The sequence below is a fragment of the Erpetoichthys calabaricus genome, chromosome 3 (genome assembly GCF_900747795.2).
Source record: "Erpetoichthys calabaricus chromosome 3, fErpCal1.3, whole genome shotgun sequence".
Lineage (NCBI taxonomy): Eukaryota > Metazoa > Chordata > Cladistia > Polypteriformes > Polypteridae > Erpetoichthys > Erpetoichthys calabaricus.
The window spans coordinates 118,169,004-118,194,933 of NC_041396.2; the positions used below are offsets into that span (position 1 = coordinate 118,169,004).

The 25,930-nt window shown below is 37.1% G+C and overlaps 1 protein-coding gene across 1 annotated transcript in view; it reads right to left on the reverse strand.

Annotated features, from left to right (window-relative positions):
* The window catches only part of tbp (TATA box binding protein), an 83,294-nt gene extending 60,000 nt beyond the window's left edge, over nucleotides 1-23,294 (reverse strand). Inside the window, exons 1-3 of the mRNA XM_028797308.1 lie at nucleotides 23,108-23,294; nucleotides 9,460-9,606; nucleotides 4,150-4,475 (exon numbers count right to left, since the gene is read on the reverse strand). Coding sequence (XP_028653141.1) covers nucleotides 4,150-4,475; nucleotides 9,460-9,513 — 380 coding nt within the window. The 5' untranslated portion in view covers nucleotides 9,514-9,606; nucleotides 23,108-23,294. The remainder of the gene's footprint in view (nucleotides 1-4,149; nucleotides 4,476-9,459; nucleotides 9,607-23,107) is intronic.
* Nucleotides 23,295-25,930: the final 2,636 nt, after the last annotated feature.

Consider the following 25,930-nt stretch of genomic DNA (forward strand, 5'->3'; position numbering starts at 1 on the left):
CAGAGAGCAGGAATATCACGAAGTGAATGTATTCTGTGTGGCGATCGCTGCGGCGCTTCTTCAGTACAAAAGGAAGTCAGTTTAAGAAGCACGTCCCGATTTAACATGGCTCGGGGAACACTTAACACAAAGCATTTAATGTGCTATATAACTTAAGACGGGGTTTGAGAAAATCTAGTAAATTAAATATTCATTTTACGATGACGTTTAGTTTACGATGTTCTACTTTAATGACAAATTACGAGAATAAAGTCAACATGTCAACTTTAATCTTGACATAAACGGCGAGAATAAAGTAGAAATGTCCAGAATAAAGTCAACATGTCGTCTTTAATCTTGACATAAACGGCGAGAATAAAGTAGAAATGTCCAGAATAAAGTCAACATGTCGACTTTATTCTCGTCATAAGCGTCGAGATTTAGTCAACATGTCGTCACACTATTACACAGTACCCAGGTACGTTAAACTGTATTGAAAACAAATAAAACAAGTACAACTTGGCTTGCAGTATTATCTAGTAGTATAGAAACATTATTTACACATTATTACATTATTAGTATCTCCAGGCAACGGAAGTGACTCCTTTTTTTCTGCAAAAGTTCTTCTGTGTCATCGTGTTCAACTTTATCGTCAGCTACAGCTTCAGTTTCAGAATGTTCTCTGTCCATTTTCACCGCGCAATACCTACACTACCTATTTAGCGGTGTAGCAGTGAAAAAGAGCCCCCGTGCAACACCTCTGTGATTAGCGGTGTACCAGTGAAAAAGGTCCCCACTTGAACAGTTTCCCACTGTGCCACATTCTGAATGTTGTTTAGGCAATTTAAACCGGTGTTGCGGTATAAGAAAAATAAAAAACGGTTTTCGGTATGGACCAGTACACCGCCCAGCACTAAAACAAGCGCTAACATTTACAAGTAGCCAAAGTTTAAACCAGGTGTTACAGACCCAAATCAAATGTATGTTTTTTATTATATTGTAGAAATAATAATAATAATAACAGCTCACTACTCAAAACACAACGCGCCCGGTCTCGACCCGGGACCTTCTGGGTATAAGGCAGCAGTTCTTACCTCTACACCATTCAAGAATACATGTAAACTCCCTGTCAATTGTCATTGGAGCTTGAGTTTTTAACTAATTGACAGCCACATGTAAATCGAATGCTTTTTTTTTCTTCCTTTTGGTTATATTCTGAATAAAAGCGCACGTGTTTATTTGATATTTGGACTAAAGTCTTCACACATTATACACTTCTCGTCATTATTAGTATAACATGGAAAAAGTTTCTGCTTTAGGTATGTGTTCAGCATTTCTTACATTTCCTTTCATCCTACACTTACCCAGACCTTTGTAGACACGGAACACACATGAAATGCATGTATTCCAAATAACGATATAATGTATTATTTACCCTATACAACTCCAGGCACCCCACACACAGATAAGGAGTCTTGGCTTGAACTAGGAGACCTTTTTGCCCACAAGCGGAGTTCTGTCAAGGTGGGGGACGGGACAGCAGGCTACTTGCTTCTTGTGCTCATCGACGTATTTATAAAACAAAAGATGCTGATGATGGAGGTGTGAAGGGATTTAAGGTGGGCCGGGATTAGGAATTTTTCAGGAATTCTAGTGTTAAGCCCATCTGGAAGTACACCAAACACAGCTGTTAATGGATTAGGAGAGAGAGTGACACCAAGGCTGTTTGAAAGGGATTTAAAGATTTTAGTCCAGAATGATGTTAATTTGGTCCACGCCCAAAACATATGGCCCAATGAGGCTGGAACTTGATTGCAGCGTTTGCAGGTTGGATATTGCCCTGGAAACATTTTGGACAATTTTAAACGAGACAGATGTACTTGATATATAATTTTAAGCTGAATAATTATATACTTTGCACATATGGAGCTCAAGTGAATTTTGTGCATTGCTACTTTCCACTCCTTTTCAGAGATGTTAAGTGAGAGATCCTTTTCCCACTGTACTCTTGGATGTTTGAAAGGGAGGGACTGTAAAATGTTCTTATATATTACGAAGATACTGTCTGAGTCCTCAAGTCTGATCAATATGTTTTCCAGCATAGAGGTAGGTGGGAGGCAAGGAAAATTTGGCAGGTTTTGTTTAACAAAGTTTCTAATGGAAGTGAAAGAAATGTGTTGCTGGAAATTACATTTGGAGTGTAATTGCTTGTAGGATGCAAAGACATTGTCTATGTACAGATCTCTAAGTGATTTAATCCCAAATGTTTTCCAGACATTAAAACTGTGTATGTTTGAGAGGGTGGAATAAGGTGGTTCTCGTGCAGAGGTGCCACAGATAAAAGCTTCTCTATCTTAAAATATTTCCCACATTGGTTCCATATTCTGAGTGAATGAAGAACAATTGGGTCGTTCGAATATTGGCGATGACTTGTACTTATTGGGGTATAACGCAAGGAATATAAAGAAGTACTATAGGATTTTATTTCTATTGTGGACCAAGCCTGTGTATGTTCATCTATTTGTGTCAATGTCCAGGTTTTTATAGCTTGTATATTTGCTGCCCAGTGATAAAACTGAAAGTTAGGTAGAGCCATGTCACCTTCTGCCTTAGGCATTTGTAGGGTCGTCCTTTGGATACGTGGTTGTCTTGAATTCCAAATAAATTAGGTTATGGTTGAATCTAATTTCTTAAAAAATGATTTATTGATGTATATTGAGATGTTTTGAAATAAAAAAGCTTGGGAAGGCTATTCATCTTAACAATGTTAATTCTTCCAGCTAAAGTGAGATGAAGGCTAGACCAACTATGCAAGTCTTGCTTAATTTTTTCAATGCTGACCGCAAAATTTTGTTGAACACGCAAATTGTTTAAAACACAGAACTTTCTTGCAAATAATTTACACAGCATGACACCTATCAATATCACATCAAGGGCAAAGTAATATAATCAAGAAGCAACAATGCCCCCACATTAAATACTACGCAAATTACTGTACTCTTTAAGAGGTCTAGTGGGTACACACTATACATACGTTTCTCACTGTAATGATCACTAGTTAGTGAAACTGTGTCCCTAAACCAACTTGGAAGTCCAAGACTGTAACTGTCCACCATTTTTAAAGTCAAGAATGATGTGATAATTTTTGTCCTCCATCAACTACTAAACTAGAACAGTTAATAAAGCTATGATTGGTTGCAATTTCTACTGGTTGTGGAAAGAAACCCCAGCTATTATGGGGGTGTACAAAACTAATGAGTGTGTGCACCCACATCTAATCCAGTGCAATTTACCTAGGAAAAATATGGAATTCAATTAATAATAATAATAATCTTTCATAGAATCGTCAAATTTTGTGAGAATCTGCAAATGTATTTATATTATTCATCTTTCATGTTAATATAGACTTAAGTACATAATGAATTCAAATTTTATTGTTTAACTGTGACTTGTTATAAAAACAGTTTTCTGTTCTAATTGATTGCATTAATTTGTGCAATAAATAAATAACTACTCATGCTTCAGGAATATTATCTTAATCACTCAATTGAAAGTAAAAAATTGACTGCTTGCAAGATACTTAGGGTTAATAGCGGACAAAGCCATTTTGCTATAACGGCAGGTTATTCATATAGGTGTCTGTCATAAGATGGTGCAGTAAGCCGACCAAAGACAATTTTCAGTTTCTTTAGAAACGCGTCTATTTGACACAGGAAAGATGACCTTTCCTTCTTTAGAGTCTATCTGACAAGTGAAAAATAAGAACAAATGGCCCATTAGCGTAATAAAGTAAAAAGCTAATAGAAAAAAATGTAACTTTGCTCTTCTGTCTTGCAACATAGAATCCAGGTACTCACCTGTAACTGAATAAAAATCTAATTGACTGAACTTGGAGTGCAATAGGTACCCATGTATCCCATTCTATAAGAATGGGCACTGATTAACAAGCCAATCAGATGAAAATCAAGTTCTACTATAAAACAAATGTGTTGTTTTTTTTATTATTATATATTTCCATTTCCAGTTGAAAATACTGTCCATACAAGAAAGTTTCAACACTGTAAGATGAGCATTTTCAAACATCCACCCTTATTTTTTAAAATTTAGAGTGACATACTTTACACATTCCAAGAGGGAAAATAAAAATCAAAGCAAACTGCCTTTACTCACTGCAGCTGTGGAACAATACCGGAGCTTTCAGAAGCTGGTGTTGCAGGAGTGATGGGAGTCATTGGAGTGCAAGGTGAAGGATAAAGCGGTGTAGTTCCAGGAAGAGCAGTTGTAGTTACTGACTGAGAGTGGAAAAGCTGGGGAGCCTGTCCAGATGAAACCTGCACAACACCATGCTGAGAAACATTCTGTTGCTGCTGTTGTTGTTGTCTTTGTTGCTCTTCCAAAATTGAGAGACTGTTTGTTGTTTGAACTGGCTGTGGTGTAAGCCCTGTGCCATAGGGCATCATTGGACTAAAGATGGGAATCCCAGGTGTCATTGCACCCTAGAGAAAAAAAAAAGTTTTTTTTTTTTTTGTTCTTGTTGTTATTTTTGTTTTGTTTAGTCATAAAACACACATGAATGCCCATACAAATACAGTACATACTCAACTATCTTGACAGGTCACTCTCTCATATTAACTTAATAATAAACTAAAAATGTGCCAGCATAAGCAAGCATATTACCTGAGCAGTGAAGAATATCAATAAATAAAAACAGGAAATTAGTCAAGTTTAAGTACAAGGATTTCAAAAGAGTAATTGTTTCTACAGAATACCCAATTTTTTAAAAGGAAAAAAAATACCTGTATTAACACACCAACATCAGTTTATTACATACATAATGGTTGATATCAATAGCATGATCATTGGTTAATCCTTGTATTTCACAAAGCAGTAACAACAGGTGAAAATGATACCCGGAGAAGCTCTGCCAAAAGTAAAGGCTTAATTTGTCTCATTTTTCTAATTTCTCAGTATTTAAATTAAGGATAATTTCTTTTCAGCATTTTATTAGTGTATTGTTTTTGTTTTGTACAAATGTACAGTGAAAACAGGAAAGGGGCACCATGCAAAAGTTTGGGGACCCAAAGATATCTGAGGCCTCCAGTAACTTGTACCAAGGTCTCAGACCTTAACTAGCTTGTTAGGGCTATGGCTTGTTCAGTCATCATTAGGAAATCCCAGGTGATGAAAACTGCAAAGCTGTATAAATTCTCTGACTCCTCAAACCTTGTCCCAACCATCAGTAGCCATTGGCTCCACTAAGCAGCTGCCTAGCACTCTGAAAAATAAAATAATTGATGCTCACAAAGTAGGAGATGGCTACACGAAGGTAGCAAAGACTTTCAGATAGTTGTTTCCTCATTTTGTAACGTTATTAAGAAATAGTAGTTAAAATAAATCCTCTTACACCCTGAGGGCATTTTTTTTTTTACCAATCTCCCAAAATAAAGCCTCATTATTCAAAACATAAGGGCAGGGCAGTCAATTTTTAACTAAAACCTGACAGATAACTGTGTTTGTGTCAAACTGCTGCTAAACTAGGAAAAAAATAGGCACCACAGTAATTTCTTCAAAATTTGTTTTCTGATTCAGTATGTCTCATGTACAAGTAATGCCAGGTCAGCTTTTTCACCTTTGAGGTGTTCCCAGACATGTTAACTGAACCAGTTTAAAATTTCATGTTGATAACACAAATACATTGTTACAGCATTTGGCACCATGGGCCCCACTCCCCTATCCAAAGCTTCTCCAAAAACCCTCTCCAAATGGGTATCCTGACATTTTTGACCTGGCAGCTCTATCCTTAATATCCTTCTCCCAATATACATGTCCAAACCTATGCAATCTCACCTCCCTGACTTTGTCTCTCAACAGTCCAGCCCGAGTTGACCCTCTAATGTACTCATTTCTAATCTTGTCCATCCTAAACACACCCAATTCAAATCTTAGCATCTTTAACTCTGCCACCTCCAGCTCTGTCTCCTGCCTTCTGGTCACTGCCACCATCTCCAGCCCATATAATATAGCTGGTCTCACTAATGTCCTGTAGACCTCTACTTTCACTCTAGCTGATATCCGTCTGTCACATATTACTCCTGACAGTCTTCTCCACCCATTCCACCCTGCCTACACTCTCTTTTCACCTCTCTTCCATAGTCCCCGTTACTCTGTACTAATGATCCCAAATATTTAAACTTATCCACTTTCACCAACTCTACTCCCTGCATACTCATAATTTTCCAAATATGATTTGAATTGAATGCAAAACACAACATTCTAAAATTCCTTTACTTAAAAGACTGCTGCTTAACTAGGAAAAAACTAGGCACTCGGTTAATTTTTTTCTCATTTTTATTTTGTGATAATAGTATATTTCCATGTACCAGTAATGACATTAAGACAGCACAGTGACAAAAACTATACACAGATCCACAAACATAGTTGTGCTAGTTTGCCATTGGTTTACTGTTTAACACAGTAACAGCACGCAGCTAACAGAGTGGGTGGCAGGCAACAGGAATACAAAACAGACCAGCTCCCAAACTGTCTACACACAGCTACTGCCGCCACCGGCAGAGACTGCACACACATACATATATACAAAAACAGTGTTGCTTATACACATACAGAGGTAAATAAAAACAGTAATGCTCACATATACACACAGATACATATAAACACAAAACAGTTTTATGTAAAATATATAAACGCCTTTTTTGTAGACAATTTCGTGCAACACTGATAAATGGAGATGAAGAGATATGAATTGCAATATAAATACATTAATAAATAAATAAAATGTATATATAAACATATATATTATGCAGGGCGGCACAGTGGCGCAGTGGGTAGCGCTGCTGCCTCACAGCTGGGACACCTGGGGACCTGGGTTCGCTTCCCGGGTCCTCCCTGCGTGGAGTTTGCATGTTCTCCCCGTGTCTGTGTGGGTTTCCTACGGGCACTCCGGTTTCCTCCCACAGTCCAAAGACATGCAGGTTAGGTGGATTGGCGATTCTAAATTGGCCCTAGTGTGTGCTTGGTGTGTGGGTGTGTTTGTGTGTGTCCTGTGGTGGGTTGGCACCCTGCCCAGGATTGGTTCCTGCCTTGTGCCCTGTGTTGGCTGGGATTGGCTCCAGCAGACCCCCGTGACCCTGTGTTCAGATTCAGCGGGTTGGAAAATGGATGGATGGATATATTATGCATTATAAAATATACATTGTGACTGCTTGATCATGCCATTGTCAATGTAATATTACATGTAATAGTAATACTGTCAAGTAACAATGATTTACGCCAATCAAAACAGAACTAAATACTAGTTACACCAGTAGCAAGTTTATACACTTAGGAAACTCTTCTCCTTAACTGTCTGTGTCAGACTCAAAACCTGCCAGGTCTTTATTGCTGTCTTCGAAGATAGTCTTTAAAACCTCACTCAAAATGTGTCATGGTTGACTTGAAGCCAATTTTTCAAAAATAAAATTCAAAAACAAAGCTCTTAAATATTCTGATATTGTTTTCTGTTGAAGCTCTAGGAGTCTTCGAGAGCCTATAGAACTCTTTATGTGCAACCCCAGTTTTATCTCATTACGTTCATATATGGACATCTACGTATCATTAGAGACGTCATGGTTACTGCCATCCACTGGTACAAAGTTTGCGCGTGTGTGACCTATTGAGTCCACATTAATGACCTAGGATGTGACAGATGCTACTTGGCAAAAGTGGCTTTGCACCTACTCTTATTTGGAAGATATCTTATGATTGATACATCGTAAAATTATGTGCTTGGACTTGTTTTGATCAGGAGAATCTACTGCAACTACTGATGCGTCATTTGTAGATATCTGCTGTTCTTTTGTTAATATGTGATAGCACAGAAGAAAAATTTGAAGAGTGGTGTAACTCTGTTACCGGTTTCCTGCCTGTAGCTCGTGTCTGCCGGGTCAGTGGAAGGGTCCATCACATTGGTTGAAATCTATTGGTGAGGACATTTTGATTCATGCAGAACACTTAGGCATTCCTCATACAAAATAATTACGATTTTTTTCAAATATTTATTGTGACAATTTATTAAACACCTCACATATGATTGCATACCAGATTAAAAGTCAACTGTAAATATTGAAACAATTTGATTACTAGGAGTGTGAAGTCGACACCTGTTGCCTGCAAGTGAGGTATTGCTTGCGTCAGTGTGCATCATAGTTCACATGTATGATAGCAAAAGATTTTCAAACAATCACTCGGCCGCTCAGGATGTAAAGGGTCTACCAGGAAAGGTGGACGTTAAGTTGGTGTCTGGAAAACCAAGGAAACCTTCTGTAGGAACTGCTCATTGAAATGCTAGAAAGGCAAATAAAACCCCCATTTGACTACAAAAGACCTTCAGGAAGATTTAGCAGCCTCCAGAGTGGTGATGCACTGTTCAAATGTGCAGTGACACCTGAACAAATATGACTTTCATTGTAAAGTCAGCAGAAGAAAACCTTTCCTGCGTCCTAGCTACAAAATTCAGTGCCTGAAGTTTGTATATTAACATCTAAAGTCTAAATAGACATTTTAATCCAGAGTGACCATACTTTTATACGCCACTGTAGAATTTTCATTTGCATTGCTGCTAGGTTGTTCACATTACATTTTAAATGTAGTTAAGTATGTGTGTTGGTCTTTTCCATTTTCATTCTTTTCTCTGCCTCTGTACTGCCAGTTTGCCTGTCAAAAATGAATACATTTTAGTCATCTTTTGTTTCATCTGTAACTGAAAGTTTACCTATGAAGAAATACATTTTAAAGTGCAGTTGAACTAGGACTGGTGACACCTGGACTGCAGTATTTCTTTGTACATACTGCATGACATTTCTTTAACATTAAATTTAAATAAATTTTTGACATTAGTAGAGAACTCTCCCTCTAAATGTATTTCTATCCCTCTCTTTCACTGATCAAGATTTTGGTCTTCAATTCCAAAAATTAATCTCTTATGTGAATGCATTCCATGTGTACATGCGGCTCCAGTTTCCCAGAAGTATTTATTTAATAAGTGTTTTGCCCACTGACTTAACGTGTGCTTTATGTGATTTGAGTAATGCAAGATATTTTTGCATGGGCGTTTTTCTATTATTTACTGTTGCTCATCGTTACCAAATACATTGGGTAGAAGCAATGTTTTCTATGGCTCATAATCAGCAATTTAATTTAGATTCTAGACCAACCTTTCAAATATTATAGAAAACATAAAATTTAGATAAACTATTTTTAAAATATTTAAGCTTCTATGCATGCCATAAGTTCATTATACTATGCAATCTGATAACAAAATGTGCATTTTTTGGTCAAATTGATTTTATGCATGCTACAAGCCAGCTACATACATACATACATACATAATATAATATAATATAATATATGAAAAGTCTTGATACTGAACAGCAGCATGAATAAATGCATACTGATCAAATCTTTATTCTGTCTCACACTCACCTGAGGAGAAGCCAGTCCTTGTGCATACGGTGGTAAACTGTTGTTTTGCTCCATTGCTAGCCACCAGGTATAAATAAGGATGAAGTTTAATAGGTCAGTGCTGTACAAAGTAATTAGAGTTGGAAAATGTCATCGGATAACAGAAGTCTAGAAAAAAAAAGTTAAAAGAATTAAAGATGATCCAGAGATAATGCAGGGGCAAAATAGAGGTTTAAATACAAACACATGCAACCCAGAATAATTACTCTGACATGATCCCTTTACTTTCAGTGAAATTATTCATAAATTTATAGTACAAGAGCAAAAACTGCAAAATCTGTGTATCCACTTCTCAAATAATTCAAATTGTAATTGAAATATGCAGGTGACTTGCAGGTAATCACAAGGTACTTACACATTCAATTACTGGCATTTACACTATAACATAAATAAGTAAAATGAAGAGTCTCCACCACAAATAAAAAAAAAAATAATGAGAACATAGACAAGGCACTTCTACTTTAACTGGATGATTGTTCCAGACTTTAGAAATCAACAATAAAATTGTCTGCTGTATCATTAATTTAAATTTATCAAGCTAGCATACACAGTACCCATCAAAAGACCGATCTTAGTGATGCGGGGACATGTGTGCCTCACTAATAATGTTTGCCTGCAGATATGCACACCTGATAGATTAGTTTGCCATGGGAAACTGTAAGGAGAAAGGATCAAACAAAAAAGCAATCAATAATTTCCAAACATATAAATTACAGTAAAATATTGAATGCATTTTACTATATTAAAAAAAAAAAAAATCAGTGAAAATTATAATCAATCAAAATTAATTCAGAGAGAAACAGTTAAGAATCATTCATCTCAAACATCACATTGAGCTCTTAGCCAATGCAGGGAGATAAGTAATAAATAAAAATCCATTATATTATACTTCCTCATATTCATTAAAATAACGGGAGTTAAACAGGAACATTGGAGTCTGGCAGACTGATTTTAGAATTACACAAATGAGTTCTTGCCATAATCTAAAGAAACTCTACATAGTCCCAAAAAGATTCCTAACACCCAAACCCATCCCCCCAGTTTAAGGTAATTTAATGTCTTCCTATTGAGTTACAGAGAGGGTATTAGGATTCTGCCAGTTAAGCTAAAGTAGCTGATGAGCTAACAATGTAGTTTAGGAAAAGACAGTAAATGTATCACTAGATAGCCTAATCCAATTCAGCATCAATCCAAGCACTGCTGCAAAAGGATTAGGAAATAAGCAAATATCTTTACTCATAACGGTTGTAATTTAGGACAGTCGCAAAACATTTATCCAGACTGGAGGTACATGGCATCATTTATAATTAGGATACAATTCCTGATATCTTTTAGGTAATTGTAGTCTGCAAAGACGGGTCTGATGTGTAATTTTATAATGAATTACTTTGCACAGATTAACAAAAACTGCTATAAAAACTTTTACTTCCAGTCCTTACCAGAGAGAGAGATTTCCCAATTAATGTCTGGCATTAAACAATGTGACTTTGATTGATAAAGTATGGGAATCCTACCAATGTTATATTAGATAATAATTACATCTTCATGTGTGGACGTTGATGTATGATTAGCAAAGTTAAGCAAATAAGTATGTTGAGGAATGAAATGTGTCAAACATTATCAATTTAAAATCTCTCTTAATGTCAAGATACCCAATGACTTGCACAATTAAAATACAGTACTATATAATAAAGCATAGGGAAGAAAACAAAATTATCCTGAAGGATATGTGAACAGCATTTAGTAGTATGCCACTAAACCAAAGATAATCATTGACGGGGCACAGAGCAAGGCATATAAAAAGAATTCATGGAAGATTTTCTATCCAGAGCCAACCAAGCAGGTACAATCATGGAACTTTCTACTTCCTTGTTTTGCCTAAAATTGTACAATATTTGCTACCTAACAGTTATTGCTACAGGTTAGGTATTGCCAAGCTACCCTCTGTTTTTCCATGATCACATGTCACCCCCTTAATGTATATGGAATGCAGAAAAGCCACAATGGGCTTACAACATAGTCAAGCTTTTTTGAAAAGGAATTGTTTATAAATATGGGAATATCATGAAAAACAAAAATTAGCTTAGAAGGATATTAATTTTGACAACATCAAGTCTCCCTACAAAAGGAAGCTGAAGAATTAACCAATTATTAACATCTTGGTTAAAGCTTTCCATTAAGCTCCGAAGTTGTACTAAAAAGATACAAAGATTTCCTTGCAACTTTAACTCCCAAATAATATTGGATCAATACTAAAATTTTAACTTTGGTACCGATACAAACTTTGGAAGCTCAGAACTGACACTAAAATGATAATGAAGCAAATAATGGATAACTTCGATTTACTCAAAAAATAAAACGCAAAAGTAACTGACAATTCATGATCAGTACAGTGGACACAGGTGTAAGGCTTGACGTTAACTGGCTGCTACTGGCCACCATTCTGAGGCAACTGGAAACCACTTTTCATTCAATAAGTTGCCAAGAATGTCGAATAATTTAGTAATGCACATCTTTTTCGTCAATGGATTAAAACAAGACTTTTTCTTATTATGCATAATCGACAGATCAGCATGTAACGTGCCAATTGCTAGTCAGTTTTCCGACCAAAACAAACTGTGAACTGCACATACACATACTGCACTTCCTGGCTTTCCATTAATTCAGGTAAATCAAATTAAAAAACTGGTAAGTTAAAAGTCTAATTTAGGGAGATGAGAGTGCAGGGCTGAAAAATCCCACAGGATCCACTGTCTAAAGAATATCTTCTGTCTGGAAGTATGTTAAAGTATGTGAGGATAAAGATGTATTAAATGCAACACATACTGGGAAAAAGTAAACTGATGGAACTAAAGTAAAGAACTTCGGCACTTTTGATTTAAGATTTCATCCATATTACTAACCGAGAATGGTAAACCGGATGGACGCAGGGACATCCGGCCATGGGCCGTAGCCGCAAAAGACGTACTGCGCAAGCACCCCCACAAAACCCCCCTTCCAAGCAACGGACACCGGATGCAAAGCAACGTAAAATAAGAAATGAGGCGCCCATAGCACACAGAAAAAAGGAGTCAGACGCGAAACGGAACACACACAAAGAAGAGTATTGAGACCCACGACACACAAATGAGGCAACGCCCCCTAGCACAAAAAAAAAAAAAAAAGAAGTCAGACGCGAGCGCCACACAAACCCATTGGACACAAAACGGGACAGACTACGGACATAGCACACGAAACATACACAAAAAGCAGGATTCGGACCCACAACCACACTAACATAAATAAGAAATGAGACACAAAGCACCATTACTAAACGAACCGTCCGTATTAAATATACGTCATCTGAACACATTCAAATTGTGCAGCATAGGTCGATCTCATTACACTGATGCACTATTAACCGTTCAACCACAGAGAAGGCTCCATATTAATAGTGAGTGCGATACTGCCTCCTTTACATTCATATCCTGCATATCTACAGAAGCTTCGAACTGACGAAGTACCTGAAAGTAGAAACTTTATGAACTGCATTACATCCTACAATAGTTCATTTGCTTTTGCATCTAATGGCATCCACTCACTTACTCAACACCATTGATAAACTTCTACAAACGTTGATGATTAATAATATTCCCTTTGGAGGAATGGTACTTTTATTAGGAGGAGATTTTACACAGTGCTTAGCTATTGTTTCACATGTCATGCGCTCGGCTATTCTTCAGTCCACCTTAAAATACGCAGACAATTGGCATTGCTTTCAAAAGAGTTACGGAGATATTTGGAACAACAATCTCATTACACCAAATACCCCTTTTAACACAACAAACTATATTCTGTCCAAAAAATATTAATGTTGATCACATTAATAACCAGGTCATTTCATTACTTCCTGGAGTGGCACAGCTCGGACCCACGACCACACTAACATAAATAAGAAATGAGACACAAAGCCCCATTACTAAACGAACCATCCGTATTAAATATACATCATCTGAACACATTCAAATTGTGCAGCATAGGTCGATCTCATTACCCTGATGCACTATTAACCGTTCAACCACAGAAAAGGCTCCATATTAACAGTGACTACAATCCTCCTTATTACTTATCCATATTTCTAACGCTGAAGAACAAACAAGTCATGAATTCACGCTCACGGGTACAAAACGATCCCGCTCGAGTGACGGGACCAAACACACGAACCCGCATAAAAAAAAAAACAATACAGGTCGGTCGACTAACCGACATACAAAAACGGGCAAGGCTCAATACAAACAATTAACGCCGTAAACTGCATTGGGCTTCTCACACAGCACAGGCAAATCGATTACAGCTCCAGAATAGCACGTCCCAAGTCCTGCACATACAACGACGCGCCTCTCAAACAGCACAGACAAAACATACACGTCAAGGACATAAACGACAGACACCTGCTAAACGATTGCGCCAGTTGGCTCACAACGCGTTCAATAATGAGTCCACTATTCATGAAAATTCATTGGGATTAATGAATGTCATTCGCAATCATTGTCATTCACTTAACTTCCCTAAAGAAACAACTGGCAATACAAGTAATGAATTTACACGTTATTCTCAAAAGGGTCAAATTTGACTGCCTCCTTTACATTCATGTCCTGCATATCTACAGAAGCTTCTAACTAACGCAGTACCTGAAAGTAAAAACTTTATGAACTTCGTTAGATCCTACAATAGTTCATTTGCTTTTGCATCTAATGGCATCCAGTCACTTACTCAACACCATTCATAAACTTCTACAAACGTTGATGAATAATAATATTCCCTTTGGAAGAAAGGTTCTTTTATTAGGAGGAGATTTTACACAGTGCTTAGCTATTGTTCCACATGCCATGCACTTGGCTATTCTTCAATCCACCTTAAAATACGCAGACAATTGGCATTGCTTTCAAAAGAGTTACGGAAATATTTGGAACAACTATCTCATTACACCAAATACCCCTTTTAACACAACGAACTATATTATGTCCAAAAAATATTAATGTTGATCACATTAATAACCAGGTCATTTCATTACTTCCTGGAGAGACAAGGCTCTTTCTAAGCTCTGACAAAGTTGACTCTGATGACGACAATGACCATTTTAATTTCCCCTTAGAATATTTGAACACTATTAACCCAGCCGGATTACCACAACACAATCTTAACCTTAAAAATGGAACAATAATCATGCTATTAAGAAACCATAACACTAAACAGGGTTTATGCAATGGTACACGTTTAGTCGTCAACACCATGCCACACAATGTTATTAAAGCAAAACTTCTTACAGAATCACATGCTAACAATACTGTTCTAATTCCTACAATTACCTTACAACTTCTGACCTGGAATTACCTTTTACACTTAAACGGCGACAGTTCCCCATTAGACCTGCCTTGACCATGACCATCAACAAATCACAAAGTTAGCATCTACCTCTCTGAGCCCGTTTTTGGACATGGACAACTTTATTTGCTTCCTATATGCGTCATCTACACCTTCACACTATGCTATATCTCATTCATACATCACACTCTTTGTAAATTCACAACACCAGGGGTTGGCGAGCGAAGCGAGCAGGGGGCGGAGCCCCCTAGTTAATCAACAGACTATATAGACGTGGACCAGAGGCATAGATAGTACATCTGGGACCCATTGGGGAAAAAAAAATATCGAGGGGGCCCCTCCATATAATGTTAAAGAAATATAAAGAATTCAAGAAAAAAAGTTTAATAAAATGTAGGTATATTTAATTGAATGTAGCACTTCTTTGAAAAATTTTTTGTATGTCAGAAATTTACATTTTTACCCAGTATTTTAATTTTATTTATTTAATTGAATGTACATTTAATGCAATGTAATTTAAAACTACTGCTGGGTGCAGATCTGTTGATTTTTGAAAAGACCGTATAATGTGTTACTTAACTTAACAACTTGATTAATAGGTAAGGAATAAAGTAGTCAAAAAATAATTAATCAATTTACTTAATTTAACTTGCCATAAACAGTATATTTCTTAAGTAACATTTATATATATATATATATATATATATATATATAAAATAAAAACACGTTGCTCCTACCAAAGTCCACCACCAACTACTTGGTTTTGCTGATTTTTAGTTGGAGGCACTTCTTCTGACACCACGATGCCAGGTTCTCCACTTCCTCCATGTACGATGTCATCATTGTTTGAGATGAAGCCCAGTGCCAGTGAATCATCAGCAAATTTGATGATGGAGTTGGAAGCGTGTGCAGCCACACAGTTATGAGTGTAGAGGGCATAGAGCAAAGGACTACGTACCACCTTTGTGCCGCTTCCCTATTCAGTGTGATGATGCTGTAAGCAGGATTACCAACTCTCACTGCCTGTGGTTTCCCTGTCAGAAAGGCACACAGGTGGGTACTCAGTCCCAGGTCTCTCAGCTTGGTGAACAGTTTATAGGGTACAATTGTATTGAAAGCTGAACTGTAATCAATGAACAGCAATCTCATATAGTTCCCCTGCTAATATACATGTGGCGGAGGATGATATGCAGGAAGTGGGAGATGGCATTGTCCGTTGATCTATTGGGGCAGAAGACAAACTAGAGTGGGTCTGTGGAGCTGGATGCCATAATTAAGACTTTAATGAGCCTCTCAAAAACCCTCCTGACTTCTGAGGTCAGTGCAATAGGTCAATAGTTATTCAGGCACGAGGGCTTGTTGTTCTTTGGTAGCAGGACAATAGTGGACCTTTTAAAGAATGCAGGGATCACAGACTAAGCCAGAGACTCGTTGAAAATGGAGGCGAAGACTCCGGTCAGCTGGTCAGAGCAGCATCACAGCAGGTACCGGGAGACGCCATCCAGCCCCAGTGTGTTCCTGATGTTGACCCGCTGCAGGGCACTGCGCATGTCATGCTTTATGATCGTGATGTCACCGTGCTCCATCAGCAGGCTGTGGCTGTTGCCAGCATTAGAATGATTAGCCTCAAAATGGGTGTAGAATGCATTAAGTTCGTTGGCACACACAGAGTCGGCGCTCACAGCTGGGTTGGATTTGCTTTTAAAGTCCGTAACTGTGCACAGTCTTTGCCACATTTTGCACGTGTCACCCTCATGGAAAAACAAATCCACATGCTCCCTCGGTACTGGTGATTTGCGTCCATTACAGCACGCCGTACGCCATATGAAGCAGCTTTGTAAGCACTCATATCGCCAGTGGCGAGTCCTGCCTTTGACACAGCGATACGGGCATTCACTGCCTTATGGACAGTAAGCTGAACATCATAAACAGACAAAACAAGAAAACAAACATGAAATTCAGGTAAAAAGAGTTATGTAAGGAGATAAATAAGAGTGCTAGGACTGAAGAAATCAATCAATGTATACCATAGATAGGTACAAACAGAACACAGGAAGGATATGCTATGGTTAAATAAAAAACAAAAGCTTTCAAAGTACAATACGACTAATGATAAAATGGTAATACATTGACAGATATATAAGCAACAAAAGAGGGATGGACTCAGTATGTAAAGGATCCCATCACAGATACAGATACTGTAGATGCATAAAAAACAAAGGATAGGCTTTTAAAAAAAAAAAAAGTGTGAAAATCTGGGAAGGGGGTAGGTGGCCAGAAGACTGGTATAAGTCAATTATATGATGCTAACAAATAAGGGTGACTTGAATAGCTGTGCAACTCACAGGGCATTAGCATTGATAGCACACATGAACACAGCTGTTTTGAATGTGCATCAAGAACGATTATGGGTAGACTTGAAAGATGGACATTTAATTGAGTAACAGGCTGCCTTTAGGAAAGACATGGCCACTATCCAACAAATCTTGGCGTTAGTACTGTTAGCAGATGATGCAAAGTCTAGTTACAAAAACATCTACCATTGTTTGGATTTTAAGAAAGCATGTAATTTGGTTTGTCATAAAGGGTTGTGGGCAACATTGGGAAGCAGTACCACCCAAGCTGGTTGGAACATTTTAAGGACTGTATGAAGACTCTTTAGTGTCTGTTATAGTGGGAAGAAAGCTGGGCAACTGGATAAAAACAACAATGGTAACAAGAAAATGAAAAGCACTGTTTTTGAGCTTGTTATTGACTTTAGAAAAAACAAAACTGACATCCAGCCAGTCATCATTGGTGGGGCCTGTGTGGAGAGGGTCCCGGTATTCAGGTTTCTGGGCATTGAGCTGGAGGATGACCGGACCTGGAACGCCAACACCAAGGAGCTGCAGAAGAAGGCGCAGCAGAGACTGTATTTTCTGAGAATCCTCAGAAAGAACCATCTCCCCAAAAATCCACTCCTTTCCTTTTATCACTGTTCCATTGAGAGTGGGCTCACGTACGGACTGTGTGTGTGGTACAGCAGCTGCAATTCCTCTGAAAGGGAAGCGCTCCACAGGGTCGTCAGGACAGCGGAGAGAACAATTGGTTATACCCTCCCCACTCTGGAACAAATCTACACCTCCCAATGCCGCAAAAAAGCAATAGACATTTCACAGGATTCATCATATCACGGTCATTGCCTCTTCCAGCTTTTGCCATCGGGCAAGAGATACAGAGCTATGAAAACCAGGACAAACCGCTTTAAAAACAGCTTTTATCCAAAAGCAATCATGGCCCTGAACTCAGAATAAAAACTGCTCCATATCATTCTCCCAATGAGCAATATAGACCTTAAGTCAACAAGTGTAATTTGTTTATTTTGTAAAGTAATTTTTTATGCCTCGCACTGACTCAACTGCACCTTCAATTTTGTTGTTCCTTTGTAAAAGTGACAATGACAATAAAGATCTATCTATCTATCTTTGTTCTTTTCTATAGCATTATTGGAAAAGAAAATATAGAGGTAGATTTAAGAGGATGTATTACCATTATAAAGTGCATAGTCAAAGATCACAGATTTGCAGAAGATGCTGATACTCATCTCCTTCTGCAACACCCTTCAGGACCAGTTGTGTGGCTTCACCTTAAAAAGACTTCTCCAAGCACCATTATTTACAATGAATGCAGATTCACCAAATTGTTTTCTCAGTTTTGACAATAACTACTGTAGATAATAAATAAAAAAAAATATCACACATATAGTAGCTTAGATTCTTTCACTCTACTGAAGCTTACTTTGTTATTTAGCAAACATATTGCCTGCTGCCACTGGATTGATAATGTATGCATGTGATTTGGTTTGAAAGAATATTGAGCACATACATAACATTCAATCAAGAGACAAGAGCTGAACAGATGTTATAGGCATACAGTGGGGCAAAAAAGTATTTAGTCAGCCACCAATTGTGCAAGTTCTCCCACTTAAAAAGATGAGAGAGGCCTGTAATTTTCATCATAGGTATACCTCAACTATGAGAGACAAAATGAGAAAAAAAAATCCAGAAAATCACATTGTCTGATTTTTGAAGAATTTATTTGCAAATTATGGTGGAAAAAAAGCATTTGGTCAATAACAAAAGTTCATCTCAATACTTTGTTATATACCATTTGTTGGCAATGACAGAGGTCAAATGTTTTCTGTAAGTCTTCACAAGGTTTTCACACACTGTTGCTGGTATTTTGGCCCATAATAAATTCTTCAAAAATCAGACAATGTGATTTTCTGGATTTTTTTTTCTCATTTTGTCTCTCATAGTTGAGGTATACCTATGATGAAAATTACAGGCCTCTCTCATCTTTTTAAGTGGGAGAACTTGCACAATTGGTGGCTAACTAAATACTTTTTTGCCCCACTGTATATCCATCCATCTTCCTAACCCGCTTACTCACTGCGGGGCAACTGGTGAAAGCATCAAGCACAAGACAGAAACAATCCATGGGCAGGGCACCAGTTCACTGCAGGGCAATGGTCCCACCCACAACCACCACTGCAAGTAGAGAAGTGAGCAGGAAATGTATCCTCACCTTGAGAAAATGGTATCAAGAATCTGTGATCAAATGTATTATTTCCAGTTTATTTTTGCTGTCACAAGTATGCCTCAGAAACGTAGAAGGCCCATCTTATTAAATTTAAAGCAAGAACTTTGCTACTTCAAAGAGAACATATTTTGGGAGTTTTACAGCTTTTCTTCAAAATACTCTCTCCACTTTAGCATTATTTATCATTTGCTTGTCAGTATCTGAATGCAATTTGGATGAAATTATGGATGTTATTATAGGAACAAACTCTACATAAAAATGTAAATTAAAAACTAAATGGCAAAAGAAAGTTACACGTTTAAAGTTATGGGAAGTGGGGGGGGGGGGGGGGGGAACAATCACACATTTAAATGGTAATGTCACCTGTTGACATACTTGGTATAAGAAAAATAAAAGACTGCCACACTTAAGAGGGGAGATCCCAAATCTTACAAGTTAATTGCTGATTTTCTATTTAGTTTTGTGGTGCATCTATTATTTAATAATTGTACTCTGCAATCTCTGGTTCAGTCATGATGATGACATAATTTGGCAAGTTTTTTTTTTGGCATAACCTTCCTCTGAACTACAAAAGAAGAGATGACTGCTGATATCACAGTTAAGGAGAAAGGAACAGGGGGAACAATTATAAGCATGGATAAAAACACCCTATTACAAAATGTGAGCTTGAATACAGTGACAGGGAGGTGAAGCAGGTCTGGGGGTGGGCAATAGGTGAGTAAGTAATCATTTCTATTTTGTTGGCTTTGGTCATTACAAAATGGTTCTCATTTGAACCTCTATTTCAACAGATGAATCAAGCTTCAGTATATGCCATTGACTGTTTTCATCAAAATGGAGCAGTTGAAACCAAGCAGCAATCTGAGGACTGGAACACAGTTCTTTAGTTTCAGGCTCTCCAAAATCACATCAGCTCACAGAATAAACAATGCAGTAAAATACCCTGTTTCAATTTACCTCGCAAGTTGGATATTGGAGCTGGGAATGACATCACACCCAAGTTGACCGTGTTCCAGTAAAACATTTCAAAAATGAATACAGATGCCTCCAGGAGAACCTTTGTTGTGCCTGCTATTTCGGAATACAGACAACTACTTGTACTGCATTACATAGTATTTTGTGCATCCAAACACAACATGTCCACAGATAGAAGTTGGATGGTACGTGTGTACAACTAATTTAATGAGACACAAATGCTAATAAAGAGTGTAATACTACAACATTCACTTCTGTTGTTGCACAGTGCAACCGTCTTGGATTTTGATGTTTTGGCTTGGTGAGGTATTCCCAACTTTCAGAGTAGGAAATGAGACTTGCAGGTGTGTTACATTTGAAATTTCCTACTAGAAAATCAGAAACTTCCCACTTCAAATGGAACACTGTATCAGATTATGTTATAACATGCAAATTTCAAAATTATTCTATGCCATCACTTATGCTCTACCGCATCTCACCACTTATGTAATCCCAGTACCACATATATTGTGTGGGGGGGAAATCACATGCAGAAAGCAGCTTAACTATCAGGTACTAGTACATAGTACAAAATTATACTAACAATGCAACTAATTTCTAAACAGACTGTTCCACAAGCCATTTCCTAAAGGAAACGGAAAAATATCAAATGAGGAGCAAACATTTGTTCTAATATTTATTAAGAACAAAGAGGCACAATTTATATCATAAATAAATGCATTAAGGCACAAGAAAAAAAAAAAACACTATTACAAATTATCAAGAAATTTTTGGAAAAATTTTGAAGGCATCTGACTTTAAACACTGCCATTAGCAATAACCAAAACAGCAAATTAACAATCACATCATTAATAAGTAGTTTATCCTTTGAAAAAAAAAAAAATGCGTATACTAGAACAAAGCTAGCATGCAAATGACTAGTATGCCAGAAGAAGAGCAACTGTGACTATTAGGATAAAGAGGTCAGTATTTGCAATCAGCAACAATCTTAGGTCGTTGACTCATTTTGCACCAATCAAGAAACTCAGATTTTTGGAAGAAACACAGCAGTGCTGGGAATGAAAAGCATCCTCTTTCTTTTTAACAAATAGTTTCATTTGAGGCAAAGATAAAGGCAGGCAAATAAAAACTTAACAGTCTTAGGCTCTTAACAGTAAGAGCCTAAAAAGAGAAAACATTTATAATTTTGCCTTGCATGAGACTCCTTAACTGGAATCAACAACCACAGAGATGACAATAGCTTTAGGGCTGTCTTTTTATTTACTGTTTGAAGATATTCAAATTCTTCTTTCATTTAAGCCTACTTGCTTTGAAAATAATAAAAAAAAAACTTGTAATTTACAAACCATAAAAAAACAGTTGAATCTAAATTGAACACTGAAAGAGATTATGAAAAACAATCCAAAATAGAACTTTTTTAGTATTTGCACACTGGAATTTATATTTGGAATGTGACATTCATAGACCTGATAAAGGCACAAGAGCTGAAGCACGATTTTCTTTTTTTCTTTTCTCCATTTTGACAGAGAATGTACTGCTTCTATTTTTTCTCATGGCAAACAAACATACTTTTACATACTTTTCCTCCGATTTATGTTAAGTTATATCTGACTATTCAAATACTATAGACAAGATACAATTTTTAAAAATATAATATTCAAACAGTTAAGAAATAAGGAAAGGGAAGAAATGAATATAGGCAAAAACCTTTCCTGCACCTGAACATTTACGATTAAAAAATAATAACAATGTAGATAATTTAATTTGTTTAGATGAGTCTATGAAGAGAAAGCTTCAATCAGTGTTCACCTATCATATAAAAGGTGTACTCTCCCTCTTTTAATCAACCCTTTGTATATCGGAAAGATGCAAATACTCAAATAAATATATTGAGTACCTTATTTATTGTTAATGAGTGTGATGTAAATTGCACAAAAAATATATACACTGACAATATGAGCACCAATTATTTCTTTACTAATAAGTCACGCCTGCCTGCAAATTAATAGCTCACGTATAACAAATTTCATTTATTCATCTGGACTAGGTATTATATTCTGAAGCCACCCGCCATTCAATAACATGGTTAACCTCATTAATTAAGACTGCCTTGATACCTTATAAACCGAATACATACAATGGGAAAATCAATAAGACAAACATGACCTGAAACCATTTAAACAGCCTTGAAGCCATTTTATGCGTTTTGAAATCCTTAAACTGCAGGGTTACTTAAAAACAGCTGATGCGTAATGCATTTCTAAATACGACTACTAAAACAAATAAAATTCCTCACTGCTTGCCCAGATTTTAAGGATATATGGCCAGGTTATAAAAACTTTACTTTCACTGTAACAATACTTGATAAACTATTAAAGTAATGAGCAAGACTTTCACGGTGGTAAAAATCAGTGAAATCTGAAAGGTATCATGCGTCTCGAGAAGCTAGCAGTCCAAGCAAATTTGCTCCCGCCGAAACTCAAAGGTGGTAGTCAAACGAGAACCTACGCACTCCAGCTCGAATGAACACAATACCAAAGACATCTGCAAATAGTCGTCAGCCTCCAGGTGAATATCACGCCCAACAAAATCAGACTTGTGTCACTGATGCAGGCGAAAAAATAAAACCGCTTCATCACTCAAAAGACGCAGCACTGTCATACCCGTGTTATTTCATACGTGAACTTACCTAAAACTGTATTCCTTCTTTAATCCGACTCGGCGGCGATTCTTACACTTGCAGTATTTTAAAGGTGGCGTTTCTCCTAAGCTCGTTGTTATTCCACCTCTTGTTTTCAAACCTCAACTTTATCCTGACATACCGACATGAGCTTTTCACTGCAATACAGGCAAGTCAGTACTTCCGGCGCGCTGCAACATACGTCACTATAAAGAAGAGTTCAGGTTAAAAAAAAGGTTCCACTGTCATTCAAATTGTAAAATTTAAAAAAGAATGCATAAAAATGCTTTTATTACTAGATATCTATTTGTTATTGCACGTGTTGTTTAAACGTCAAGTATTTTATATTAGTTAAGAGAAACTCGCTGGGTAGAATTTCCGAGTTTTGTTAAGATGAATGGTCTGTTCTCGACAAATTGTTCCAATGTTGTAATATGTAATTCCTTCCTTACGGTCTTCACATATGCTTCAGTCTGTACCTTTAAGCTATAATGCCGAAGAAGAATAAAGCGTGTCATGTCCTTCTAAATGAAATGAATATCAAAATAAAGGTCATCACAATATGGTATGTTGGATAACTGAGTTCTGATACATTTTACAATTTTAGGACTGAGTAACCACCCGTCCAGGCATGACAATTGCCTAGAGACAACCGTTACTGAGATAAAGGTTTTATCAGACACTTTAATGAAAAAGATGCGTTCAAAATAGATGGGTGCTTCCACGTTGATTGAATTGGATATGACAGGTTCACATATATGTGTTATAGAGATCCTCTCCATTCATAAAGTTATTTCAAAAGTAAAGCCCCAGTGCTGAGAAAATGAACGATCTATCTATCCTTCCATCTTTCTAACTTGCTGATTCAAAGCAGAGGCACAGGGCAGATGGAGCCTAATCATAAGGCACAAGGTAGGAACTATCTGAACTGGATAGAGAAAGAAATGTGGTGTAAATACGAGTAGAAGAAAGGATGTCTGTGACAGGAGTAAGATCGTCAATCAATTCTCATAACTATTACTTTAAAAAGGTTCAATGGGAATGCTAAAGCAAAGGATTCTCACGCAGCACCAGGCACCCAGCTTAACAGATTCTGGTGTTTTTACTAAACTTTTTCATCACCAAATGCTACCCATTCCCCCATGATCACCGGCCATGTACAGACATCCTACTTAAATACATCACTGTAGCCAAAAAAGAAATGGCAACTTTGCCTGTGAACCAGTTCTGCTGGTTACAGTGCCTGTGTGCCAGCATATTTTAATTAGGTCATAAAGAGGTGAAAAACTTATTGCTCCTTCCTGTCAAGTGATCACTGAGAAATATAAAATGGAGAGAGAATGACAAACATACCTATACATTTATTTTACTAACATGCTTGACCTTGTTTCAGATTTCCATTGTTATATTCTGATGGAAATACTTGAAACACACAGATGGTTAGCTTGGCAGTCATGGAAGCCCTTATCTAAACTGCAGTGCTCTTTGTCCGGTGTAATGGACAGGTTGGTAAAGGGCAAAGAAGGATTCAAAGGGATTTTCTTAAGATTAATGTCTGTAGTGAGATTTGCAATAGCTACCCAAGTTGGTATATCCATCCATCCATCCATTCTCTTCCACTTATCCGAGGTCGAGTCGCGGGGGCAGCAGCTTGAGCAGAGATGCCCAGACTTCCCTCTCCCCGGCCACTACTTCTAGCTCTTCCGGGGGAATCCCAAGGCGTTCCCAGGCCAGCCGAGAGACATAGTCCGTCCAGCGTGTCCTGGGTCTTCACCTGGGCCTCCTCCCGGTTAGACGTGCCCGGAACACCTCACCAGGAAGGCGTTGGTATAATGTTTGGTAAGTGCACTAACTTTACATAACATTCTCAAGTTTGCCTAATTTATTTCTAATTTTATAATAATTGTTTATTACAACAAGATGAATTTCATATAGAAACAGAAGAATAAAGCTGGGTTTATTCCTTTTTTGTTTTCAGTTTCTGCTGTCAATTTTCTGTTAATATGTTTCATTAATAATTGTTTGGGGGACTTTCTACTGAAATCAGAGCCAGCCTCCAATGTAAGGCAATAATCCCTGATCATGGTGCTAGAGAGTGGTGGCATTTTGTATGCAGATTGACCCAATTGGCCCAATAATCCTATCTACAGAGAAAGTAAAGAATACTTGTACAATTGAGCCTGATGTCTGCGTTTAAATGTTTTTTTATTTAGAAAATTAAAGACTAAATCCACCAAATAATGGATATAACCATATGTAAAAGGCAGTCCTCTAGGAAAATAGTTAGGCACACTTTTAGAACAGCTATAGTGAGCAGTGGAACATTAAGAAAAAGAAAAAGTGATATGCATGTTTTGCTTTGTTTTGTGTTAATTTATTAATTGTAATAAAATCTATTGTTTGGTCTATATGGGAGTTTAGCATTTTATATTGACATTATGATAATACCAAACCTTACTATGCTGATTTGGTGTCAAAATAATTTAATTTGGCATTAGCTTATTGCTTATCATATGATGTGGTGAGCATATATGCAAATGTACAATTACATTTATTAAATATATCAACTTTCTTTATAAAAAAATTATTTCCTATCAATTTGTTTCATAACCACTTTGGCAATATTAGTTTAGGTACGTCTCAAAACCCACCTTTCTTGTGCTGTCAGTCTTTGTTGCCTTGCACATTAAGATAATTTCATGACTTATAATTATTTTTAAATATTAAAACACATGGAATTCAAAACAAATTTACAGCTAATAGCCAGTTTTTTAAGTCCACCTATCCATCCCATAATGACTGGCTACTTACTTGTTAGCAGCATTACATGAT